Here is a 26,533-nt window from a genome sequence, read left to right as displayed (position 1 = left end):
CCTTCACTGCAGTGTTGATTAGACTCTGTGACAGTGGAAATCTTTAATCTTGTTCCTGATTTTAATGGGACTAGTGTTAAGATTTCATCACTAAGTATAATGTTTGCTGTAGGTTTTTTTTTTTTTTAATCTTTTTTGGAGTAGAGTTGCTTTACAATATTGTATTAGTTTCTACTGTACAGCAAAGTGAATCAGCTATATGTATACATATATCCCCTCTATTTTGGATTTCCTTCGCATTTAGGTCACCAGAGAGCACTGAGTAGAGTTCCCTGTGCTATACAGCAGGTTCTCGTTAGTTATCTATTTTATACATAGTATCAATAGTGTATATATGTCAATCCCAGTCTCCCAATACATCCCACCCCACCCCCCCTTCCCCCTTGGTATCTATACGTTTGTTCTCTACTAACATCTTTATTGGAGTATAATTGCTTTACAATGTTATGTTAGTTTCTGCTGTATAACAAAGTGAATCAGCTATATGTATACATATATCCCCATATCCCCTGTCCTTTGCATCTCCCTCGCACCCTCCCTATCCCACCCCTCTAGGTAGTCACAAAGCACCGAGCTGATCTCCCTGTGCTATGCAGCTGCTTCCCACTAGCTATCTATTTTACATTTGGTAGTGTATGTATGTCAGTGCTACTCTCTCACTTCGTCCCAACTTACCCTTCCCCCTCCCCGTGTCCTCAAGTCCATTCTCTATGTCTGCGTCTTTATTCCTGTCCTGCCCCTAGGTTCATCAGAACCATTTTATTTTATTTTTTAGATTCCATATATATGTGTTAGCATACAGTATATTTTTTTTTCCTGTTTCTGACTTACTTCACTCTGTATGACAAGACTGTAGGTCCATGAGGGTTATAAACGTTCCCTTACAGTCTTATTTGCTAGAGTTTCTATCATGAATGGGTATTAGATTTATCAAATGCCTTTTCTTTTTTTCAAATGCCTTTTCTTTATCTCTTGTGATGATCATTTGGTTTTTCTCTTTTAACATGTTAATGTATTGAATTACATTGATATATGTTTTAATGCTGAAGCATCCTTGATATCTTGTATCAGAACCATTTTGGTTATGATATAGTTTTTTAATACATTGATTTTATATCTAATATTTAATTTAGAATTGTTGCATCTGTGTTCCTGAGTGGAATTGACCTGTAATTTTTTTTTTTTTTTAAACTATAGGTTCAAAGATCTGTTTAGCTTTTCTGTTTCTTCTTGAGATAGTTTCAGTCACATGTTTCTAAGAAATTATTCATTTTATCTAAGTAATAAACTTATTGGCATGAACTTGTTCACTATTCTTTTACATTTTTTTTTTAAATTAATTAATTTATTTATTTATGGCTGTGTCGGGTCTTCGTTTCTGCGCGAGGGCTTTCTCTAGTTGTGGCAAGCGGGGGCCACTCTTCATCGCGGTGCGCGGGCCTCTCACTATCGCGGCCTCTCTTGTTGCGGAGCACAGGCTCCAGACGCGCAGGCTCAGTAATTGTGGCTCACGGGCTTAGTTGCTCCGCGGCATGTGGGATCTTCCCAGACCAGGGCTCGAACCCGTGTCCCCTGCATTGGCAGGCAGATTGTCAACCACTGCGCCACCAGGGAAGCCCTCTTTTACATTTTAATTTCTTGCTAGAGATTTGTCATATTTTTCTTTTTCAAAGAACCAACTTTTGCCTTTGTTTCTCTTATCTCATATCTTTGTTTCTATGTCATTAATCTGTTCTTTACTATTACTTCCCTCCTATTTTCTTTTTTCTGCTTTTTTAAAAAAATTATTGTTTGAATATCAGCTCATCAATGGGGGATCTTTCTTCTTGCCTAAATGTAATCTGTTAAGGCTGTAAATTTAACTCCAAGTATTGTTTAACTGCATTTCAAAACTTTACTGAGATGAAATTTACATACCATAAAATTTACCCTTCTTAAGTAAAATTCAGTGATTTTTAGTATATTTACAGAGTTGCAACCATCACTACAATCTAATTTTAGAAAATTCCCATCACCCCAACAGAAACCTCCTACCCATTTGCAGTCATTTTCCATTCCTATCCCAACCCTAGGCAACCACTAATCTACTTTCTGTCTCTATAGATTTGCCTTTTCTGGGCATTTCGTAGAATTGGAAGCATACGTAGTTTTTTGTGTCTGGCTTCTTTCACTTTTGAGATTCGTCCATGCTGTAACATGTGTCAGTAGTTCATTCCTTTTTTATTGATGAATAGTAGTGTAGTATTTTCATTACTGTTCAGAAATAAGTATTTTCCAATCTTTGTTATGATTTCTTTCATCATTGAGTTACTTAGAAGTGGATATTTTAATTTGCAAACATGGGATTTTACATTTCTTTCTTGAATATCGGTTTCTAACTTAATTGCCTTGGGTTTATGATTCTTTGATGTGTGCTGAAACTGCCTTAATAGTCTAATGCTTGATTGTTTTTGGTTAATATTTCCTTTATGCTTGGGAATAGGGTGTGTTTGCTAACGTTTTGCACAAGATTTTACATATGTTATTAGATTTGAACTTGCTGTGTTCAAATATTTTGTATTAGTATTTGTTTGCTTAATCTATCAAGTACTGAGAGAAGTGAGATAAAAATCTTTTATAATGATGGATTTATTAATTTCTCATAGTGTAGTCGATTCTGTTTTATATATTTTGGGGGTTATATTTTTAGGAGCATACACATTTTAAATTATCGTATCTTCCTGGTAAACTGAATCTTTTATCATTTTACAATGACCCTTTCTATCTTTAATAATACCTTAAAATTTATTTTGCCTTATGTTAATTTAGCTATACCAGCTGTTTTTGGAGATGTATGTCTTTTCTTATCCTTTCACTTTTTTTTTTTTAATTTATTTATTTATTTTTGGCTGTGTTGGGTCTTCGTTTCTGTGCGAGGGCTTTCTCTAGTTGTGGCAAGCGGGGGCCACTCTTCATCGCGGTGCACGGGCCTCTCACTATCGCGGCCTCTCTTGTTGCGGAGCACAGGCTCCAGACGCGCAGGCTCAGTAATTGTGGCTCACGGGCCTAGTTGCTCCGTGGCATGTGGGATCTTCCCAGACCAGGGCTCGAACCTGTGTCCCCTGCATTGGCAGGCAGATTGTCAACCACTGCGCCACCAGAGAAGCCCTATCTTTTCACTTTTGACTGTCTTACAACTTTTTGCTTTAGATGGGTATTTCATAATAATATATATAATAATATAGCTAGATTATCTTTTTAATCTAATTTGAAAATCTTTGTCTTTCAATCAGTGCATTCAATCCAGTTACATTTATTGTGATTGCTGATAAATTTAGGTTGATTTCCATCATCTTACATCGTGCTTTATTTTTGTCCTACTTTGTGTATTTATTTTCTTTCTTTTCTGTCTTTTTTGGGCTTGATTGAGCTTTCATTTTCTTATCTTTTGCCCTCTACTCTTTGGCCACCTTTAATTTCATTAAACATTTTGTAATGGAATATTTTAACCATAAACAGAAAGTAGACAATTTATATCAAATTCTCATACTCATCAACAATTATTTTATCAATTTGGTTTCATCTTGTTACCCCCCTACCCCCAACACACACACACACACACACACACACACACACACACACACACACACACACACACTTTCTTTCTGGGGTATTTTAGAGCAAATTCCAGATAACATATTATTTCACCATTCAATTTTTTTTTTCCCTATATAACCACAATTATGACACCTACAAAATTAATGAAAATTCTTTAATATAATCTAATTCCAGTCCTTCTTCAGATATCCTTGTTTGTCTTAAAAATTTCTTTTTACATTGGATTATTCAGATCAGAATCCAAATAACATGGCATTTGGTTGACATGTCTAATTCTCTTTCTATATCTTCTCCCTTTTCCCTCACTGTTTTTCTTTCCGTGCCATGTGTTTGTGGAAGAAACCAGGTCATTTGTCCTACATAATCTTCCATTCTGGATTTGGCTGATTGTACCTTCAAGATGTCTTCTAAGATATTTTTGTAAACCGGTTAGATTTAGAGGTGTGATTAGATTCAGGTTCTATTCTTTCGGCAAGAAATACTTCATAGGTGGTACCATATACTTCCTATTTCAACATTTAATAAGCAGATATTTTCTAAATGATCCACTTCTAGTAATGTGAAGGTTAACCAGAGGATTCAGGTGCTGTGATTCTGTGTTCACCATCAGCCTTTCTCCCAATCATTTTATCGTTTATTGATGATTGTTTCCTAGAACCATTATTTGAATAGCAACTGCAAAATGGCGGTTTTCTAATTCTGTTATTCCTTCTGGATTTATAAACTAGAAATCACCTATAAAGAACGCTATGTCATCAACTATTTAGTTAATTTGATGGACAGTTCGTGCAGGAAAGGCAGAATAAATACATGATTCTTTCCTTTTATTCATCAGTTTTTCAGAGTAATGAATCAAGTCCCTTGCACCCTCTTAAAAGTGACCCAGGCACCCCCCTCGACCCCCTGCCATTTTTTGAAGTATCATTAACAACTCATGGATATCTGTCCATCTATCTAGTGTTTCTATTCATTGAAGACAGTCTTCTTTCAATGATCTAATCATCCCACTCAACCCGGTTTTATGTTCTTTTAACATTGCCCAGTAATCTTAGTCTTTGATCACTTTCTTTCTTTCTGGCAAAAAAAAGCTATTTCAGACTTATCAAGTATACTTCACTCAAGCCTAGACATAGCCACTTCCAAGGAGCTATGGTTTCTTCAAGTGAGAGATGGAACTTAGAGACTGCAGTTTGTGTGCTCATTGTGGTGCTCATTGAGGGTGCTCATTGTGGTGCTCAATGAGGGTGCTCATTGCTGCTGGTGTGTCATTGTTTCTAGGTCTTCTCAGTGAACAGAACTAGAAATATGTAATGATTTTTAAAAAGGAAAAAGTAATACATAACTTAATACTGATATTTCCAATTCAGATTTAAGATTAAAGAGTTTTTACTTCTTTGATTTTATACTTGTATCTCTTTTCTGTTACACTGAAAAACTTGATTCCTTGGTTCTGACATCTCCGTAATTTCTTGCTTTATCTTGCAAAGTATATGTATTTTTGTATACATATAAATAGTATATGACCAGTATTAGTATTAACAATATGATTACTGAATGCAGTTCAAGGTCTTTTACAATTTGTTATTGTTTTTAGGATGTGTCTTGTTGGGGATATACACCAAAATACTGTGTTCAAAGTCACTTGAAATAATTTTTCCTTCCTCTGTCATTTACTATTGCTGCTATAACAAATCACCACCAATTTAGTAACTTGAAACAACACAAATTGATTATCTTACAGCTCTTTAGGTCATAAGTCTGGCATAGATCATACTGAACTACAGTCAGGGTGCCATTAAGGCTGTGTTCCTTTCTGGAGGCTCTAGGGGGAACCCCTTTCCTTGCTTTTTCTAGCTTCTAGAGGCTGCCTGCATTCTTTGGCCTCCTTCCTCCATCTTCAAAGTCAGCAACATTGTATCTCTTTGACTATCCTTTTTCCCTCAAATCTTTCTCTCTGAATATAACCAGGAAAGGTTCTCTGCTTTTAAGGACTCCTGTGATTAGATTGGGCCCACCGGGATAATCTCCCCATCTCAGCGTCCTGCTCCCTAATCACATCTTCGGAAGTCCCCTTTGTCATGTAAAGTAATTTATTCACAGGTTCTAGGGATTAGGACATGGACGTTTTTTGGGTACCGAAATTCTGCCTACCACACTTCCCCCTAAGCTAACCAGTTTTATCAGTTTTTAAATTTATCTTTTCAGTATTTATTTTTGAAAATATAAGGAAATATATGTCCCCCACCTTCCTTCCTCAGAAGAATAACATAATATAAACTTTCTGAATCTTACTTTTTTCCACTTTCACAGCAGCATATCCTGGAGTTCATGCCATAGCAGTATAGTGAGAATGTCTTCATTTCTTTAGAGGCAATTGGTACTTCATTGTGTGAACATGCCATAGCTATTTGACCAGTCCCTGTTGATGACTGTGTTTTTCCAGTCTTTGATATTTAAAATAATGCTGCAATGAAAAGCTTTGTGTATACATCATTTTCACCTCTGTTTCTTCTTGTACTTAAATGGCTTCACCTTTTACGTTTAGATCTTTGAGCTCTTTGGAATATGTCCCAGTGTAGAGTATGAGGAATGCATCCAATTTTATCTTTTTCACCCATAAAATTTGACTTGCATACCTTATTTAACAAAGTCTAAAATTAGTCATTGTCTCCATCCTTTCCCTGAACAATATACAAAACTTAGAATGACTGATCAAAGTATTATATCTCCCTTCCTTCTTATGTTATTATCTAGTATCACTTTTTTTTAACTCCAAATTAAACGTTACTGTTATTTTATGCAGACAGTGTTTATGTTTATCCCTTTTGCCACTTCATTTCTGTCTCCTGTCTCAGAGCTTCCTCCTAGGACCATTTTCCTTCTCTCTAAGGCAAATTCTTCTGAGCATCCATCAAAGTAAATGCTCTGTTTTTGTTTATCTGAAAAAAATCTTTATTTCATCCTCTTGTAAAATCTTTATTTAGCTGAGAATACAATTCTGGGTTCTCCTTCAGCTGTACATATTATCCCACTGTTTTCTGACTTCTTTTGTTGCTGTTGAGAAATCATGATTCCTTTTTATGTAATCTCCCTTTCCTCTATGGCGGTTTCAGATCTTCTCATTTTTTTTGTTGTCCTGAAGTTTCACTATTGTAAATCTAGATATGCATTTCTCTTTCTTATCCTGATGGGGATTTGTGGGCTTTCTGAATATGATGATTCCACCCTTCTATTTTTTCCTTCCAGAATTAGATTCAACATTTAGAGCTTCTTACTCTGTCCTTAATGTCTCTTAGTTTCTTATCTGTGTTGTTCATCTTTGTCTCTCAGAGATGTATTCTGGATATGTCTTCACATCCATTTTCTATTCACTGATTCTTTAGCTATGTCTTTTTGACCTGTCATTGAGTTTTTAGTTCCTACTACATTTTATAATTTCTAAAGTTATACTAGGTTCTTTCAAACATGCCTAGTATTTTTGATAGTATCTTGTTCCTTACTCATATTTTTTTTTTATTCTCTTATTCCTTTAAGCATTTTAAACAGGTTTACTTTATATTTTCTATCCAATAATTCCAGTATACATAAGGTTTTTGATGAGTCTAATTCTGTTGTTTATTGTTTCTGCTGAGTCATACTCGCAGCAAGTCTGTAAGTCTGTCCTTATGTGTTTTACAATTTTGGATCATGCATCATATTCAGCTGGACTTCCCCTGGAGCGGTTAATACTGGAATATCTGCTCTGAAGTTGCATCTCTCCAGAGAGGGCTTGCATTTGCTTCTACCAGGTGGTCTAGGAGAACTTTTAGTTAGTTTCTTGGCTTAGAGTTTCTCAGGCCACACAGGTAGTTAAAATAACCCCCTAAACTCATATGAGAGTGGCCTGAAATTACAAACTCTTAGGAAGGCTTTTTTTTCCTACCTAGACCTCCCATCAAGACTCACAGATTACTTTGTCTCCTTTGCCAGTGGACAGATTTGGGGGTAGGAGGTTTCACCATTTTTTTTGATATGTAGCTTTTTGAAGGTCTGGCTTTATGTGAAAGGTTTCAGTTCTGATGATCTGATAACAACGTTTATCTTTTATGCATTACTTTTAAGCTTTTCATAGCAAGGGGATTTAGGAGGGGATCTAACCCACCATATTTTCAGGAACAAAACTACGTGTTCTTTTGAAATACTAATGTTCAGGAGGGAAAAGAGAAAAAAGCTTGTGAAAGAATCTAAGGGAGAAGAAATGAGGTGGCTACTCGGGCCCCCTCCCTGGGGATGAGGCACCTGCCTGGGGGTATCGGGCCCCCTCCCTGGGGATGAGGCACCTGCCTGGGGTATCAGCCACCGGAGAGGCTGCCCCATGGACACCTCATATGAAGTGACAGCAAGGATCAGGAGGCTTTTGTCCTTTCGTCTCAGGGTTTCCCCTGACCTGCCATCCCTGATGCCCTGCTTTTCCTCCAGTTTAGATTTTCTACCTTCTTTCAGGTTCTGCATAACAAAAGTTTAACTAAAAAACCATTGTATTTTAGAGTCTCCTGTCCCTTGATCTCTGTAATATACTTTCGTAGGGACCATTTCACAGAAACTGTCAGCAGTGATTCTATGAGGAGGTGCCCAGGAGATAGGTAGGGATGGCTCTACCGAGTTGAACCTGTGTGCCATGTGAGACCAGGTTCTAACCCCCTTAGAATCCACTGGTGTCCCTGTCCTTAGAAATTAGTCCAAACTCTCTTTGAGCCCAGTTCTGTGTGTCCTATCAGTCTCACCTCTTCAGGTAATGAGTTCTATAAGTCCATTACTCACTATTTGAAACATACTTTTTATTTTTCCCCAACTTACCCAAGTTTTAACATGTGGATAAGGGTGAAAATACATACGTATGAAATTATTCTTGTTAGTGGAGGGCAGCAAAGGCATAGAGAGCTATAAAAATTGGGGGGGTGGGGAAGGGAGGTTTACACTACGATTTGCGACTTGATATTGACATGTAGCACTATCTGGGGATCATAACAAAATAAAAACTACACCCTGAAGACATCTTTAACCTGGAAAGTAGTTGGGATTTCTCTTACCTAAGCCGTCTTTATTCCCAACTTTATTTCGTGAATGGCATCTCTTAACAGTTGCAAGATACCAACCTAAATAGAATCTCCTTATCCCAGCCCTCCCTCAATTTGCTTGCTGTTTTGGTTCACAGTTTCTTTCTTTCTTTTTTTTTTTTAATTAATTTATTTTATTTATTATTTATTTTTGGCTGCACTGGGTCTTCGTTGCTGCACACGGGCTCTCTCTAGTTGCAGCGAGCGGGGGCTCCTCTTCGTTGTGGTGTGCGTGCTTCTCATTGTGGTGGCTTCTCTTGTTGCGGAGCATGGGCTCTAGGCGCACGGGCTTCAGTAGTTGTGGCACACGGGCTCAGTAGTTCTGGCTTACAGGCTCTAGAGCCCAGGCTCAGTAGTTGTGGCACACGGGCTTAGTTGCTCCACAGCATGTGGGATCCTCCCGGACCAGGGCTCGAACCCGTGTCCCCTGCATTGGCAGGCGGATGCTTAACCACTGTGCCGCCAGGGAAGTCCCCACAGTTTCTTAGAGACACAGTTAACTAATTAATTAAGACCTAATTAATTGAGTTAATTACTATAAGTGAACCACAATACCCATAATAGTTAGCTGTATTTATTTTAGAAAGTAAGTGGTAGTGAATTAAGACTGAATAAACAAAAGATACATCTGCAGTTAATTAAAAATTTCATGTCCATTTTTAAGTTTTCAGTGACTCCAGAAATCCTTCAACAATAGATGATGTTCATTGGGCATTTAACAGTATTTGTGTCCCTGTTCTAGTGCTTTCCAGGTATTAGCCCAGTTAACTCTTACCACAAGCCTATGAGACAAGAATTGTTATCTCCCATTTTCCCACAGAAGAGGCTGAGTGCAGAGAGATTAAATGAAGGTCACAAAGCTAGTAGGTAACAGAAACAGTTCAGAACAGCTAGTCTGGCCCCGAAGCCCCTGCTGAGCAGAAACTGCCTCGCCTGGTGAGTAAAGCCACTGACATATTTTTCAGCCCTCACCACCATTACCACCGATGGTTTTCAATCTCATTCTTTGAAGCTTATTCTCAGAAGAAAGGGTGGTGCAGAAACCGATTCCATAGTTGTCTTTATTCATTAGCGTGCACTTGGGGTAAGCCTGGGAGTTCTACATCCTCCGTGGTGCCAACTTGCTGACCTCTTCTCTGTTTCAGTTTCTGTTCCAGCAGCTGGGAATGTTGGTGTCCTTTGTGAAGAGCCACATCAGGCCTTACATGGATGAAATAGTCACACTCATGAGAGTGAGTAGAAATTAATGCTTTGGCCTGTTCCTCAGTGTTTGGGTCCAGGAGCATTCAGCAGCAGGTTTGGATGATGTGGACATTTTTTTCATGGGTCATCATAGAGCCGTTATAACCTGAGGATAAAAAGTGGAGCAAGGTATCCCACTGGATTATGAAAGGGGGTGGAGGGGCTCTCGCTACAGGCTCCCAGGTACAAGAGTTCAAGGTATAAAGTCTGAGGAGAAATCCTGAAGGAATTGTTCTGCCAGAAATAAACTCGAGTTCTTTGCCTCACACACAGCAAAGCAATTTCACTTTAACATCACAATAGTGCTTTACTATTCTCACAAAAGCCCTCTTCCTTACGGCCTATAAAACCATGGCTTTAAGAGAGGATTGGGGATTGGGTTTTCCTGGGGCCATTAAATATGATGGACTCCTGTCAGGCTCTGAGGAAGAAGGTGATGCTTTTCCCTGCTACCTTCAAAAGCATAAATGCCACCTTCTGACTGCAATAGTGTTGTGGGTTTTTTTTAATACATAAATTTATTTATTTTTGGCTGCGTTGGGTCTTTGTTGCTGCTGCGCAAGCTCTCTCTAGTTGCAGCGAGCAGGGGCTACTCTTCATTGTGAAGCGCGGGCTTCTCATTGCGGTGGCTTCTCTTGTTGCGGAGCACGGGCTCTAGGCACGACAGCTTCAGTAGTTGAGGCACGCGGGCTCAGTAGTTGTGGCACGCGGGCTCTAGCGCGCAGGCTCAGTAGTTGTGGCACATGGGCTTAGTTGCTCCATGGCATGTGGGATCTTCCCGGACCAGGGCTCGAACCCGTGTCCCCTGCATTGGCAGGCGGATTCTTAACCACTGCACCACCAGGGAAGTCCCTGCAACAGTGTTTGAGAAGAGGCTCTCGTCGCAAATTTTATAACATGCTTTAAGTAGGTGCAAAGGACTCCCCATTGATGGCAGTATCGTTTTTCTGTATTGGGGGTGGGAGGCTGCTTCCTACTGTTCTCTATAATTTCACTGTCTCTGCTGGGGAGATTGCTTTGCAGAGATGGCTGTGTCCTCAAAGAACTGGAAGACAATTATTCCAGTGATTTCTATTCTTCTACACCAGACCTTTGTAGTTAGCTTGGAAGAAGCAGCAGGACTAAAATGAAAGTGGCTGGCTTCAAAAATGGAACTTCCCCGAAAATGAGTCTCAGAACTGAAAAACTCCTATTTGTATAAATAAGTAAAAGCTGCTCTGTTCCCTGCCTCCTGCCACAGGGGCCTCTGTACAGGAAGAGTTAGGCAGGATGCTAAAGAGCCTGCGGGTGGTGTTAAGGGGGTTGGGGGTGGGGCGGGGAGGGAGGAAGCAGTGCCCTCGGGGGTTGAGGCTGAAGTAATCTGTGACTTATTCCCCAAAAATGACTTTCGACAAAACATATAGGAGTTTGAGGCTGGGAGCCTTACACCTACAAAATACAGCTTTCATTTCCTCCAAGACAGAGAAGGTACCAACAGGGCTCTTCTTTGGCTCTTGATCCTGGCCATTTTAGTGAGCTCCTCCGAGCCCAGGAAGAGCTCGGGGCTTTGTGAACAGTGGTCCAGCCGACACCCCTGGGGAGGCTGCCTGGTGTCTTTGACTTAGAGAAAACCCCTTGTGAGGAGCCCCGATGACCCTGCCGTGGAAAGGTAGGCGGGCTCTCTCTAAAGAAGGCAGAGTGTGGTCCCAGTGAATGAACATCAGACAAACCACGGAGGCCATAAAATTTGTGGTGTTTCTTTGTCGAAGCTTTTTATCTAGAGAAAATAGCTTTTTCAAAGAGAATACCTCTCTCCAAGCAGAGAGAAAGAAAGTTTTACCAGCACCTTTTAGTATAGATTTTTTTTAGAAATGTTTTTACTTGCTAAACTACTATGATTTAAGAACAATTTTTTCTGAATAAAAATACCTTAGGCTTCTTTTAAAGCCTTCCATCTGAGGAGTTATCTTTTTTTTTTTTCCACTGACTTCTACTCTGAATTAAATGGGGGCCCAAGAGTATTAATAAGCATATGTTGCCATCATTAAGTCTCCTACTCCGGAGGTTTTAAAGGAGGCAGTAGGCCACTGTCTTTCTGAATTGATTTGAAATGACAGCTTTTCCTGGAGTGAGAGACTTGGACCAATTTGCCTTGCAGTACCGAGACAGGATCTGGAGCCAGTTGGCCAAGTTTTTATTTTAGTGATTTATGTGGAATATAATTAGATGAATGTAGAAAAATGCTCCTCTTGTGGCACTCTCCAGGCCTGAAAATGGTTTGGGACAGATGTCAGATGCTGTCGAGCAAAGTCTCAATCCAAAAGGGCAGGAAATCTTGTTAACACTGAAGTCACCCTCTGGCAGAGCCCAGGTGCTACCCAAAGTGGGACCACCCCTAGACGGCTGGAGAGCTCCTAGAGTGATGCAGGCCTGGTCGTTCGTTCATTCTGCCAGATGGGTTTGGGTGGCTGGAATATGCCAGGCGCTCTGCTAGATTCAGGGAGACAGAGAGGGATCGGAGGGTTTCTTGCCCTTAACCAGGCTACAGTCGAGTAGAGGGAAGGCGGCAAAGAAAATTAAGTATTACAGGTGCTAGAAGAGAGCAGAGCAGAGGGACCCACAGTGGATAATGGAAGGAGATAGGAACGCCTTCTTAGGCGAAGTGAGGCTTGAGCCAGGTCTGGAAAGACAGATGGGCTTAGCTGAGCAAAAGGTGGGATTCTAAGCCGAGAGCAGCATGAGCAAAGCACGGAGGAGCCATGTAGCCTGGTGCTTTTGGGGAAATGCAGTTTAGTTGCTCACTGTGACTGACGTAGGATACAGGGAGGCCTGGGGAGAGGAGGATAAGGAAGGAGTCCCATGGCACAGACCATGCTCACTGCATTTGTGCTTCGTTTTGGCTGTCTCAGTTCCTTGGTTCATATTTCAGCAGAAGGGCCCCCGACTTTGCTCCTCTGTCTCTTCCCTCTTTATAGGAATTCTGGGTCATGAACACCTCCATCCAGAGCACGATCATTCTTCTCATTGAGCAGATTGTGGTAGCTCTTGGGGGTGAATTTAAGCTCTACCTGCCCCAGCTGATCCCACACATGCTACGAGTCTTCATGCATGACAACAGCCCAGGCCGCATCGTCTCCATCAAGGTGCGTAACCCGGGACATCCTCTGGAGAGATTCCCAGAGTCCATCAGAGTCCCCGGATGGGCATCTAAGAGACCCTGTTCTGAGTGACAGGGGGATGCTTGGTCCATAACGCTGACTCTAAAGAATACTGTAGTACCTGATGCGTGCAGTGTACAGTTTACAGGATGTTTCTAATCCTCTCTTGATTATCCTTATGTTTTGTCTCTTTTAATGGATTATTCTTGGTAAATATTTTATTTAGCATACCAGTTTTCTCTATTATCCAGCAACTTATTCCTTACCAGTTGAAATAAGTTCAGAGAAAGTGAAGTAACATATAAGTGAAATAAAATGACGGGGAAAAGTGCTACCAAGAGAATGTAATTCAGAGCCATTTAATAAAGGCTTTTCAGAGTCCCCAAAGAATTTTGAATTATCCATACCACTGCCGCCCTTCAGGTACTTAGATACTTGATACCTGACTGTATTTGTTCATCGCCGTGCCTTTACTCCTTTTTGCAGTTGCTTGCTGCAATCCAGCTGTTTGGCGCCAACCTGGATGACTATCTGCATTTGTTATTGCCCCCTATCGTGAAGTTGTTTGATGCCCCTGAAGTTCCATTGCCATCTCGAAAGTGAGCACCTGCCCTTTAGGACTAACAGTTATCAAGCTTTTAATGTTTTGTTGAAAATGCCCTTTTCTTAAGTCCCCAGGCCATCTTTCTATTTTTTTGTTATTTCAACTCTCGTTAGTTTAGTCCAGATATGTACCAGGTTTATGGAAATCTTCACTGTCCGCATCCCACAGGAATATGTGTTAGATCTCTGTACCCAAAATAATGTCAGAAGCCATTCCTTCCCGTTGGGTGCTGATTGTTAAGGTAGCCCTCAGCCACTTCTCTTACTCTTGGGCTGTGTGTTAGCAATTACTGTATGTCAGCGATTGTTGTAGGGCAGCGTTAGAGACAGTGGACCGCCTGACGGAGTCCCTGGATTTCACTGACTATGCCTCTCGGATCATTCACCCGATTGTGCGAACGCTGGACCAGAGCCCAGAACTCCGTCCCACAGCCATGGACACGTTGTCCTCACTCGTGTTTCAGCTGGGGAAGAAGGTGAGGCAGGAGTCCTCGACACGCGCGCTCTTCTGCCTTTGCAGACTCCTCCACTTGTTAGTCTGTAGGTCTCAGTCACTGACAAAGAGCTAGGAATTGTTTGTGCCTCTTTTTCCTTCTTTATTCAGCAAGTATTTATTGAGCCACCTATGTGGGCTGAGTGCTGTTCTGGGGATAACGCTGTAAACAGAATGATGTCCTTGTTCTCACTGAGCTTACATTCCAATGAAGCAAAGCTACGAGACATAATTTATCTCATAAGAGGAATGGGAGGGAGTAGGGAGAGATGCTGTTTCTGTAGAGGCAGACCTCTCTGATAAGGTAACATTTCAGCAGAAACCTAAATAAAGGAAAGGCCCAACGCCAGGGAGCTGGCTGCAGGCAGAAGGATTAGCAAAGGCAAAGGTGCGAGATGGCAGTGTGCTTGAAGGGTGGGGGCAGCAGGAGAGCGGTGACTTCAGGGGAGGGAGCCAGGGGGAAAGTACTTGGGAAAGGTCATAGAGAGAACCTTGTAAAGGCTGTGCTGGCGGTAGGCATGGAAGCTAGGTATTGTGGCCAGTGGTTCTCAGATTGTGGTCCCCGGACAAGCAGCATTAGCATCTACTTAGCTGGGCGCTCCTTAGAACTGCAGATTTTCATGCCTCACCCCAGACCTACCAAGCCAGCAATTCTGACTGTGGAGCCCAGCAATCTCTGGTTTCATATGCCTTCCAGGTGGTTCTGATGCCCACTAAAATTTGCACATTGCTGTTGTAGGCCATTATAGTTGGCTTTCAGTCTGAGCAAGACTAGAGTTCTTTGGAGATTTTGAGCACAGGAATACTGTGATCTGACCTAACATTTTTCAGTGATCATTCTCAGCGCTGTGTGGAAGAATAGACTGGGCCAAGAGGGGAAGCAGAGAGACCATTAAAATAAGAGGCTGTTGCAGTGACGCAGATGGAAGGTGATGGGGATGAGGATCATAGCACAAGGGGTAAAAACTACCGCAGAGCTAGTCCCAAACCCAGAAGTAGTAGCTGCAATGTGGTAGGGGTAATATTCTTTTTTCTATTTCCCACTCTCCAAAGTAATGGTTTCTGATCTGCTTCCTCTCTTGTTATAGTACCAAATTTTCATTCCAATGGTAAATAAAGTTCTGGTGCGACACCGAATCAACCATCAGCGCTACGATGTCCTCATCTGCAGGATTGTCAAGGTGAGCTGTGCTTTGTTTCCATTTCCAAGTCCCGCATTGTCTTTCTCAATTGGTATTCTTGTAATCTTAGCAGTGGGGGTATATCTAGCTTTTTAGCTCTGAACTAGAGATTGGCAAACTTTTTCTGTCAAGATAGTAAATTTTTTCAGCTTTGTAGGCTATGTGGTCTCTGATGAAACTACTCAGCTCTGCCACTGCAGCCTGTAAGCAGCCATATGCATATGTAAACGAATGAGCCTGATTGCGTTGCAGTAAAACTTTATTTATGGACACCAGAATATGATTCTCTAATAATTTTCATGTGTTGCAGAATATCAATCTTCTTTCAATTTTTTTTCAATCATTGAAAACTGCAAAAACCATCCTTGGCTCTCAGGTCCTACAAAAACAGGCAGCAGCTCCTTGCCGGCCCAGCTCTTTGTCACGTTTGTGGCTCACGGTTGTCTCACATTTGCCAGTTTTGCATGCTCATACTACTAAGTCAGTGCTTGCCAGTGGCCAGGAGTGACCAACACAGACTGGTCTCAGTGCGGAATACAGCCCACCTGTGATTCGTTCTGTCCCTATGTGGAATCTTCACCTAAATCCTGGCTCTTCCAGAAGGTGTGACCCTCCCAGGGTTTAAGGATGTTTTCTAAACTGGGAGCGGCTTGTGGAGTTGCAGGGTGGTTCTCTAAATCTCTGGTTGCAGGGATACACCCTTGCTGATGAAGAAGAGGACCCTTTGATTTACCAGCATCGAATGCTGCGGAGTGGCCAAGGGGATGCCTTGGCTAGTGGACCAGTGGAAACGGGACCCATGAAGAAACTGCACGTCAGCACCATCAACCTCCAAAAGGCAGGTCCATCGTTTCCGGGGGGGGACTTGGAAAGGAGAGCCCCTGCTCTTCTCTCTTGTTCAAAACTTTCAGCTCTTGCTGTCTTCTGTTTAAAACCACCAAAAACCAAGCATCTTTCTGAAAATCTAGATACCACGAACTTAGGTCATTTTGTTTTTTCTCCAAGTGTCTGAATTATACAATTTTTTAATAGAAGGAAAAAAAAGAACAAGGTGTCCTTTTGTGTTCCCTTGGAGCTTTGACAGTGGAATGCATTGTTGCAAATAGCGTTCTCATTTTTTACATGAACAGAACACAACCAGTGAGCCTCCTGGTTAGCACTGAGCCTGATGCAGGCTCTTTAAAGCAGTGCTTCTCAGACTTCTCAGACTCACTGGGCTTACCACATGCTGGGGAGCTTGTTGTTAAAATGCTTGTTCTGATTCAGGCCCAAGCCCAGGCCTTGATAGTCTCCATTTCTAACAAGCTCCCAAATAATGCCGATGCCAGTGGTCCACGGACCACACTTTGAGTAGCAAGGTTTTAGATCTCTGCAGATCAGTACTGGATTCTCTATGCTGACCAAAGCCTGGGATATAACCAGCTTCTCATCATGTATGCCACCAGCTATGCACTTAAAAACAGGCAGTTTCAAAGCATCTCTAATGGATGGATCTAAAGAGAGTAATCATATACTTCACTGACTTTTAAATAAATATACCAGGTTGCTTATTTTCCACATTTTGCATTAGTCTTTAGTACTTCTAGTGACTGTAAGCAGCTCCCAGTTTGAATTTCAATGTGGTAGTTTTCTTCATTAGCAGCTGATGCGACACAGCTGCATTTCGTGTATAGCAGCAGATAGAGGTAAAGTACTGGGCAGGGCTGGGTCCTAGTTGACTTGGTGTCTTCTTTTGGCCAAGCCCATAACGATTTGCACACAGAGCTGTGTGCGTGTGCTCACCCACAGCTTTGAAACACTGGCCTGTACTCCTGACATCAGTCTTCACCCACACAGACAGCTGCAAAGTGACCACTACTGAGAAACGTTTGATGGTTTAAGATGGAAGTGGTCAGATGCCCCTGGGTCATGAGTGATACTGCTCTGCCTCTGTGTGTTTTGTAGCTGCTAGTCCAAGACTTCAGGAGGAGAAAGGGCATCGACACCTGGCATTCCCAAGCAGTTGTTGAGGCCACCGTGCCGACACCTCACGTTTGAGGGAGGGGCCAGACAAGGAGGCCAGGTGCACGTTCCCACCCAGATGTTTTCAGCCTGCCTAGGTTCAGAATGTCCTTCCATCCAGGCAGCTGTCCACTCAGCTTTAGGGCTTTGTTCTCCCTATTTTAGGAAATTCCCCAGTGGTCTAGTTTGCTTCCAGAAAGTTTTGCTTTCTACCCAGGACTTGGAAAAATAAGCATAACCTTTGCCAAACAGAAAAAAGAATCTCAGTCTGTCTCACCTGAGAGAACAGATCAAGTTAAAAAACCCTAAGCAAAGCTCTCCACAGCTGACTCTCAGATCCATTTCATCGAAAAGTAAATTGTGCTTCTACATATTCATGTGATGATAATTAGGGATTGGTATATTTGTCAGTTTTAACCAGCTTTCAGAATAATAATTTGCCACCTCAGTCACCTTTCTGTTGGCTATGCTAATAGAGGATTTACGTAGTACAGAAAACATACAAACCATTTATGTGTGCCTCTAGGATGCCTTCCAAGAGTCTCAGCAGCTTTCCTGTCTCATGATAATCTATTCGGGCTTACCTTCTAAATGAATAAGCTGGCGTTCCATCAGCGTGCAGCAGTGTAACCAGATGAGGCAGTCAGTGGCGGGTGGGTGAGGAGAGGAAACTGGCTGGAGTTTCAACAGTTACTGTAGAACCCAGAGAATTGAGAGTTGATTATGTTTTAAATTACAGAGCAGTGGGGAAAGGCCCAGGTGAGGGACATATCCTGTTTGATAGATTGTGCAGTTGTTCCTTAAGCTGAAATTTTTTGAAGAGCCTTTTGCTACCATTTATCAAATGGTACCAATGTTAATGATAGCACTAACCACCACCACCATTTGTTGAGCACTTCCCATGTGTCAGGCACTGTTGTGAGCACTTTACATGTATGGACGCATTTAATCTTCACAGTAACCCTATAAGTTTGACGCTGTCATTAGTGTCCCCCTTTTATGGATGTGGACATTGAGGCACTGAAAGGTTAAGTAATTTGCCCAATGTCAACCAGTAGATGGTGGAGCCAGGATCTGACCCAGGTATGACTCCAGAGACCAGTCTCTTAACCGCTGTGTTGCATTGCCTTTGCCTTACCCAAGCTCAACCTCATATCATTAGAGGGCAAAAGACATTAGTAATGCTTCCTTGTATGTGTCTGACTTCTAAATGCCTTGTAATACAGTGCCGGTATCCAGAGACTCGCTGTGTAGGAAGGAAACCAGAAATCTGTGGATCGAAAAGGACTTGATGTTCCCATTTCGTTCAACAGAACAAGGTCTAAAAGTCTTTGGTATCTTCTTCTAGTTCAGGGGTTCTCATTGTATGGTGAGTGAGAATCCGTCACATAAATTTTTAATTTGTCTCTCATAGTATCTCTACTTCAATTTTTGACAAAAAATATTAGTTTATGTAATGTTACTCCTTGGTAACTCATCAAAAGCTATAGCAAATCTCCATTTATCCCAGGGAGGTGATGGGTTGAGTCATTGATGGTCAGGTGGTGTAGCACATGGGTGTCTCTTTCACACCCTGGACTACTTCACTTGAGAACTTCTGCTTTAACTTATCTGATTTCCCTATTTAGGGAGGATTGACATGTCTGTTCTGCCAGAAAAATCTTTTAAGAATATATTTTAAAAGTTAGGGATTTAGTAGTTAGGGCTAAGCCAATTCAACGAGGTGTCATTTTGATAATACGAGCCACCATGTTTTGCTCGTCTGTTCCAGCTAGGCCCTTTAGCTGCATTATCCCTAAATGAGGAAGATTAAGACTCAGACGGCAGTGTACAAGTAATTTGCCCAGAGTCGCTACAGCAGGTGAGTGGCAGGGCCAGGGTTCCAGCCAGGTGTTTCTAACTTCAGAGTAGCAGGCACTCAGCGTAAAGCACTGACTTGTGCTGAGAGCACTGTGCTAAATCCGTTACACATATTAACTTAGTTAATCTTTTTTTTTTTTTTAAATCTTGGCCATGCTGTGTGGCATGCGGGATCTTAGTTCCCTGACCAGGGATTGAACCTGCGCCCCATGCAGTGGAAGCATGGAGCCTTAACCACTGGACTGCCAGGGAAGTCTCTAACTTAGTTAATTAATCCTTAAAACACCCTCTGGGGGCTTCCCTGGTGGTGCAGTGGTTAAGAATCCGCCTGCCAATGCAGGGACACAGGTTCAAGCCCTGGTCCAGGAAGATCCCACATGCCGCGGAGTAACTAAGCGCATGCGCCACAACTATTGAGCCTGCGCTCTAGAGCCCGTGTGCCACAGCTACTGAAGCCCACACGCCTAGAGCCTGTGCTCCGCAACAAGAGAAGCCACCGCAATGAGAAGCCCGCGCACCACAGCGAAGAGTAGCCCCCGCTCACTGCAACTAGAGAAAGCTCGCGCGCAGCAACAAAGACCCAACTCAGCCGTAAATTAACTAATTAATTTAAAAAAGAACACCCTCTGATGTGGGGACTATTATCCACACTTTACAGATGAGGAAACTGAGGCACAGGGAAGTTAAGTAACTTGCCCAAGATCAGACACCCAATATGTTACATACCTGGGATTTGAACTCCAGCCACTGAGCTCCACAGAGTGTGGCTGCTGACCACTCCCCTTTACTGCCCAGCTCCAGGGCCTGAATCTTTCCATCCACCTCCCTAAGCTGCCCCTGCTAGGACCTCTTGGTGCCTGGAGAGCTCAGAGTTTTGAGGAAAGTTGGAGGGGATAAACTGCAAAGTAAAAATTCAATCTGTTCAACTCCTTTTGTCTCATTCCACCATACTGCCGTGTACTCTGGGCTCAGTGCTCACCTGATGGTCACACTATTGAGGATGGTGTCAACCTGAGCATTTCCCCTCTCCCTGTGTGACTCTGCTGTAAGATGAGCCAGTGTCCCACTGCAGGGTGTCCCGGGCCCCTCACACACTGCTGGAGGCCATTCGGCTTTGTTGGATGCATTCTGAGTGTGACGGTCCCCATCCACTCTGGGGCTGTAGAGGTCTCTGCTTTGCAGATAGAGTCCAGCGCAAATGAGGTGTAAAACAGGCTTTCTTTATATTATGAGTTTGCTGCTTGTGTTTTATGGCTTTAAATATTACTCTTTTGTATTTGTGCTCAGGGAATTTTATCATGAGAGGTATAATTTTATAAATCAAAGAAGTGGAATAATCATTAGCTAGGCAAGGGCTCTTTACAATTGGCCCTTACAGTTGATGGTTTTCCTTTGTCGCCTGTGGCATGATAGGCCTGGGGAGCTGCCAGAAGGGTCTCCAAAGATGACTGGTTGGAATGGCTGAGGCGGCTGAGCCTGGAGCTGCTGAAGGACTCCTCATCACCCTCCCTGCGCTCCTGCTGGGCCCTGGCACAGGCCTACAACCCGATGGCCAGGTATGGTGTGTCAGGGCTCCCTTCCTCCCAGCTTCAGATTGGGATCAAGAGGATCAGCATGTAGAAAATGTTGTATAAGAGTTAGTTTTTATTAGCAGTAATAGTAAAAGGGTTTTTTAACTTTGTTAACCTCTGAGGGAAAAGATAAAAAGGCAAATTGAACAAGCTCTTATTATAGGAAAAACATCCATCTTAACCTTGCTAGTATACCTTTCCTTAGTAGATCTAGGTCCAAAACTTTAATTACAAAGTCATTTAACTCTGAAAACAACTATGTAATAGCTTAACATAACCTGTTTTCCAATAATAGTGATACTCCAGTTATTTATTGCTGCATTACAAATACCCCAAGACTTAGTGGTCTAAAACAACAGCAGTCTAAAATTACTTATTTTACTCACAAATCTGCAATTTGGGCAGGACTTGTGGGAACAGCTTATCTCTGCCCCACACAGTGTCAGGGGTATTTGTCCAGGGGCTAGAAGACCCACTTCCAAGATGGCTCATCCATATGTCTGGTAAGTTGGGGCTGACTATTGGCTGGAAGTTCAGCCCTGGCCAGGGGCCCTGGTTCCTCTCCACGTGGATTGCCCTATGGATTGCTCAGCCTTCCTCACAGGATACTGGCTGGGTTCAAGAGTGAGTGTCCCCAGGGGAACGAGGCAGAAGTGCATGGGGCTTGTATGACCTAGTCTTGGAGGTCACATAGTGTTACTTCTGTCCCACTGCATTGTTGGAGGCAGTCACAAAGGCCTACTCGGGCTCAAGGGGAGGAGACGTGGATGCCACCTTTTTACGGGGGAGTGGAAAGATCCTAGAAGAGCATATGGAACAGGAGCTAGTGCTGCAGCCATCTTTGGAAAATAGAATTTGCCGTAAAAAATACTACAAACCTGTAACAGTGAATCATAGTCATTGAAAATTTGGTTTATAAAAAGTTTTAATGCATGTAAAAGATTCATAGTATGATGTAAGTGCATAAAATGGAATACAAAATGGTATAAATGTGTGATTTCAACTATTAAAAGTATATGTACATAGGAAAAAGATCAGAAAGTAATACAATAATGATTATCTCTAAGTAGGAGGATTTAAGGAGCAGTTCTTTTTTATTCTTTTCCTTATTTTCTAAATTTTTCTACAATGGACAGTTCTTATTTATAATGAGGCATTAAAAGGTGATTTAATTAACAATCCTTTTCATTAGCAAGAAGCAAAAAATGAGGTGTTCCATTTCACTTTCATCAGCACAGCTGGTTTGCTATTTGGAGTGTGTTTAGCAAGAATAGCGATGGTCCCTGAGGCTGTTGCTTGGATGCCATGATTTAGTTCATCTGATTTCTTTCAAATATTTTATAATGCTTAAAAATCATTCCTAGGACTTCTCTGTTTCCATAGTGTGCAGATTTCACACGCTCGGCTACTGTAGCGTACCTCTCATCTGCTCCAAGTCCCTTTTGGGCACACTGTCATCCAAAAGAGGCTTGTGATAAAAATACACATATGTGTCTATCCCCTTAGTGCCAAGTATGTTCATTTGGGAGCCAGCGTGGCCTTGGACCTAGATCAGAAAGCTTACTTCTTAATTTACACAGGGTTTCTTTCGGTCTTCATGTTATCCTTTGAATTTCAAATTTTGTTTTCTTCCATCAGATTCCAAAATTATATATACATCGATCTGACGTAACCTTTTAAAATATGTAATGAAAAGTAGATGTATAAGCATCAGATGCTTTACCCCATACATTATCCAGGCATATCCTGTAGTTTCCAACTCCCCTCTCCACACATTCACCAAAAGAAGAGGGGGGTAGGATTGAAATTCAGATGTCAGGGGTAGCAAATATATTCACCCAAGTGGTGCTGTAGTGATTTTAAATAGTTGTAGTGATCCTAGAAATGATACCTGTGCTTCCAGGTCTTCCCAAGGCCCCAGCTGTCAGAGGTTTGGCTAAGAGAATCTTTTAAGACTTATGGATTTGGATTCTATTTTCTAATACTGCTAGTTTCTTAAGTTCTGTTGTCATTTTGTTTATGACCATCCTACTAAAGGTTCTGCTTGTATTTTGAAAAGCAATAGCAGATGCTGCCTTTGCCACTTCTGATCTTAGGACTTTGGACATTGCCTGAGAAGAAACATCCCAAGAATCATTTGAAGATTATTGTTTTCTGAATCTGTTATGTCAACTGCTATGTTAGAAGTCCCTTTCTGTTCATGCCCTCCAATGAAGAGAAGTGATGCAACCACTGTGGAGACAAGTTGCTTTTCTCTGCTCTTCTTTCTCCCCACGCACCCCGCCCCGCCCCCTCCCCCAGTCCCCTGTACCCCCCACGCACCCCGCCCCAGTCCCCTGTACCTGCGCTGTAAAATACAAGTCACTAGCCACGTGTGCTTCTTTTAACTTAATTAAAATTAACTGAAACTTAAAATGCAGTTCCTTAGTCACACTGATCAAAGTTCAAGTGTTCATTGACCAATGGCTACCATATTGGACAGGGAAGATATAGACCATTTCCAGCAAGTTCTTTTGGACAGCTCTGGCCTGTATAACCATAATCAGTGATGCCGGGAGTAGATTGATAGGTGTGACTCTGTGGCACCAGGCAGAGGCAGGAGAGGCATTTCCAACATTTGTCTCCGCTCCTGTCTGCCTTCAGGGATCTCTTTAACGCTGCGTTTGTGTCCTGCTGGTCTGAGCTGAATGAAGACCAGCAGGATGAGCTCATCAGAAGCATCGAGCTGGCCCTCACCTCCCAGGACATCGCTGAAGTCACACAAACCCTCTTAAACTTGGCTGAATTCATGGAACACAGTGACAAGGTGAGACTTTGCCCAATTGTCCAGATGGAGCCTGACAGGGAACCAGGTGGTGAGAGGGGAGAAGCGCCCACTCTTGCTTGTGCCCCGTCTGCCATTTTCCTATGCTGTGGGGTTCTGCTTTTCTCCAGGGCCCCCTGCCATTGAGAGATGACAATGGCATTGTTCTGCTGGGTGAGAGGGCTGCCAAGTGCCGAGCATATGCCAAAGCGCTACACTACAAAGAACTGGAGTTCCAGAAAGGTCCCACCCCTGCCATCCTAGAGTCTCTCATCAGGTAGGCCATAAACCCTTTTTAATTGCTGCCTTCATCTAAAATGACCTCTCTTCTCCCACTGCCTGGTGACAGTTCACTGGAGGCACTTGGAGACCTCTGCTCTGTGAAATCTGCCATCAGGCCTGGCCAGCACGTTTAAATGAGATGTGGTTGCAGATGGCTCTCCCCAGTATTCTAGCCAGAAGTGTCATTTCTGTTGACCCTTAGCACCTGGGCTTCTGTTGTTTTCCAACCTGTGCTTACTTGTCCCAATGAAATTAGCCTAGAAGCAGTTCTGTGGACAGAGCAGCCTAGGAAAGATAGATTTCACGTCCGGGTTAGATTGCGATCTCTGGCTTGGGACTAGGAGCTGGATTCTGTGCCTCAAAGACCACCCAAGGGCAGGGTGGGTTTTTATTGGCTAAATATGTTGGTGCCTGAGTCTTCCTCCTTGGAGTTCTATGAATGTAAAAGACAGAGTCTGAAATTCAGTGGTCTTTTCCCCTCATTTGCTTATGTTCTCTCATAAGATGGTTTTGAGTCTTTTGGGTATGGAAAAAAAATAGGTTGTTTAATAAATTTTTTGCTGTTATGAAATTACAAGCAGCCTTAAATGTTAGCTCCACAGCTCCTAGAGAACTGTTCACTTCCCCTAATGATCATCAGAGAATATTAACTTCAGGATCTAATTATCTTCATGTAAATGCTAACATGGTTGATTATTTCACTACAGATAGTTTAGGAAAAATCACCCAGCTAGTAAGTACCTCCACTGTGGCTGAAACAGCCTGCTGTGTGTGGTGCTTCCTTCATTTGAAAGGATAATCAAATAACCAAGTTCTCTGCTAGCTCTGCTTTTGAGTAGATGCTAAAAAGTGTTCCTTTAAACACTTTAAAAAGTGACCAAAAAGATAGAAATAGAATCGTTTTTGCCCAAAAAGATTGGACTTTGAATGTCGATTTCTAAAATACCACATATGGTGACATTTTTTTTTTGACATTAACCTTGTCACAAAAAGTTTATACTTCAGTTATTCAATCGTGTATCTATAAAAGTATGAGTAAATTTCAGCAACTATAGGTTTTGATTAATGTAATACAGATGTTTTGTCCCTGCCAACTTTATTGAGGAGTAATTGACAAATATAATTGTATATATTTAAAATGTACAGCATGATGATTTGATATGCATTATGGAATGATTACTGAGATCAAGGTATTTAACACATCCATCACCTCTCATGGTTAACTCTTTTTTGTGTGTGTGTGGTGAGAATGCTTAAGATCTACTCTCGGCAAATTTCAGATATACAAAACTATACTATTAGCTATAGTTGCTATGCTGTGCATTAGATACTCAGAACTTACTCATCTTACAACTGAAAGTTTGTACCCTTTCACCTACATCTCCCCGCTTTCCCATTCTCCCATCCCCTGGCAACCACCATTCTATTCTGTTTTTATGAAATCAGCTTTTTAAAAAATGATTCCACATATAAGTGATACTATACCGTATTTGTCTTTCTCTGTCTTAATTTACTTAGCATAATGCCCTCTAGATTCATCCATGTTGTCACAAATGGTAGAATTTCCTTCTTTATGGCTGAATAATATTCCATTATGTGTATATTATATGTGTGTGTATGTACATATATATATACACACATAATATATATATACATAAACTATATTTCACATTTTCTTTATCCATTCATCTTTTGAAGGACATTTTAGGTTGTTTCCATATCTTGGCTATTGTGAATAATACTGCAGTGAACATGGGAGTACAGATATCTCTCTGAGATAGTGATTTTGTTTCCTTTGAATATGTATCCAGAAATGGAATTGCTGGCTCACATGGTACTTCTGTTTTCAATGTCTTGAGGAACCACCAGACTGGTATAGTGGTGTAGTAGCTGTACCACTTTACATTCCCACCAACAGTGCACAAGGGCTCCCTTTTCTCCACTTCCTTGCCAACCCTTATTATGTCTTGTCTCTTTAATAATCGTCATCCTACCAGGTGTGAGGCGATATCTCATTGTGGCTGTGCTTTGCGTTTCCCTGAGGATTAGTGGTGTTGGGCACCCGGTCACGTACCCATTGGCCAGTTGGATGTCTTCTTCAGAAAAATGGACTGTTTAGGTTCTTGGCCCATTTTTGAATTGGATTATTTGCTTTTTTGCTCTTCAGTTGTGTAAGTTCTTTATATATTTTAGATACTAATCCTGGGTTATGGTTTACAGATATTTTTCTCCCATTCTGTAGATTGTCTTTTCAATTTATTGATCGTTTTCCTTTGCTGTGCGGAAGCTTTTTAGTTTGAGGTAATCCCACTTAATTTATTTTAGCTTTTGTTGCCTAGAGCCTCAATTTTCTTTAGTTGTGGGGTGTATAGCTGATGAGAGAAAATTATTAGCTACTTCTGCCCTAGGCATCTTGTGCTCTTCCTTCTCTTCGTCTCCTAACCCCCAATCTTTTTCTTCTCTCTCCAAGCAGTACTATGCTGGCCCATGAGCATCTCAGATCCCCTGCCTGCCTTAGGAAGTTTCTGTCTGACTGCCCGTCCCATGGGAAGCCCTACTCCAGTGTACTTCTCCTCTACTCACTTTACTTCTTTGAAAATCCTGAGGGTCTTGTTTTTAAGGTTAAGTAGGTTCCCAACAATCAAAGGACTATAGGTACAGTAGAAA

General features: G+C 41.9%; 1 protein-coding gene across 3 annotated transcripts in view; it reads left to right on the top strand.

Moving 5' to 3' along the window:
• MTOR (mechanistic target of rapamycin kinase) overlaps positions 1 to 26,533 on the top strand; it is a 132,880-nt gene that overhangs the window by 26,977 nt on the left and 79,370 nt on the right. For all 3 annotated transcript variants that reach the window (XM_068538877.1, XM_068538878.1, XM_068538876.1), the window contains exons 20-28: positions 9,839 to 9,925; positions 12,890 to 13,057; positions 13,559 to 13,671; positions 13,989 to 14,151; positions 15,257 to 15,349; positions 16,041 to 16,187; positions 20,624 to 20,766; positions 23,425 to 23,587; positions 23,716 to 23,861. In XM_068538877.1, coding sequence (XP_068394978.1) covers positions 9,839 to 9,925; positions 12,890 to 13,057; positions 13,559 to 13,671; positions 13,989 to 14,151; positions 15,257 to 15,349; positions 16,041 to 16,187; positions 20,624 to 20,766; positions 23,425 to 23,587; positions 23,716 to 23,861 — 1,223 coding nt within the window. The remainder of the gene's footprint in view (positions 1 to 9,838; positions 9,926 to 12,889; positions 13,058 to 13,558; positions 13,672 to 13,988; positions 14,152 to 15,256; positions 15,350 to 16,040; positions 16,188 to 20,623; positions 20,767 to 23,424; positions 23,588 to 23,715; positions 23,862 to 26,533) is intronic.

This window comes from Eschrichtius robustus, chromosome 3, assembly GCF_028021215.1.
Source record: "Eschrichtius robustus isolate mEscRob2 chromosome 3, mEscRob2.pri, whole genome shotgun sequence".
In the NCBI taxonomy this organism is placed as follows: domain Eukaryota; kingdom Metazoa; phylum Chordata; class Mammalia; order Artiodactyla; family Eschrichtiidae; genus Eschrichtius; species Eschrichtius robustus.
This window is presented reverse-complemented; position numbering and strand designations above follow the sequence as displayed.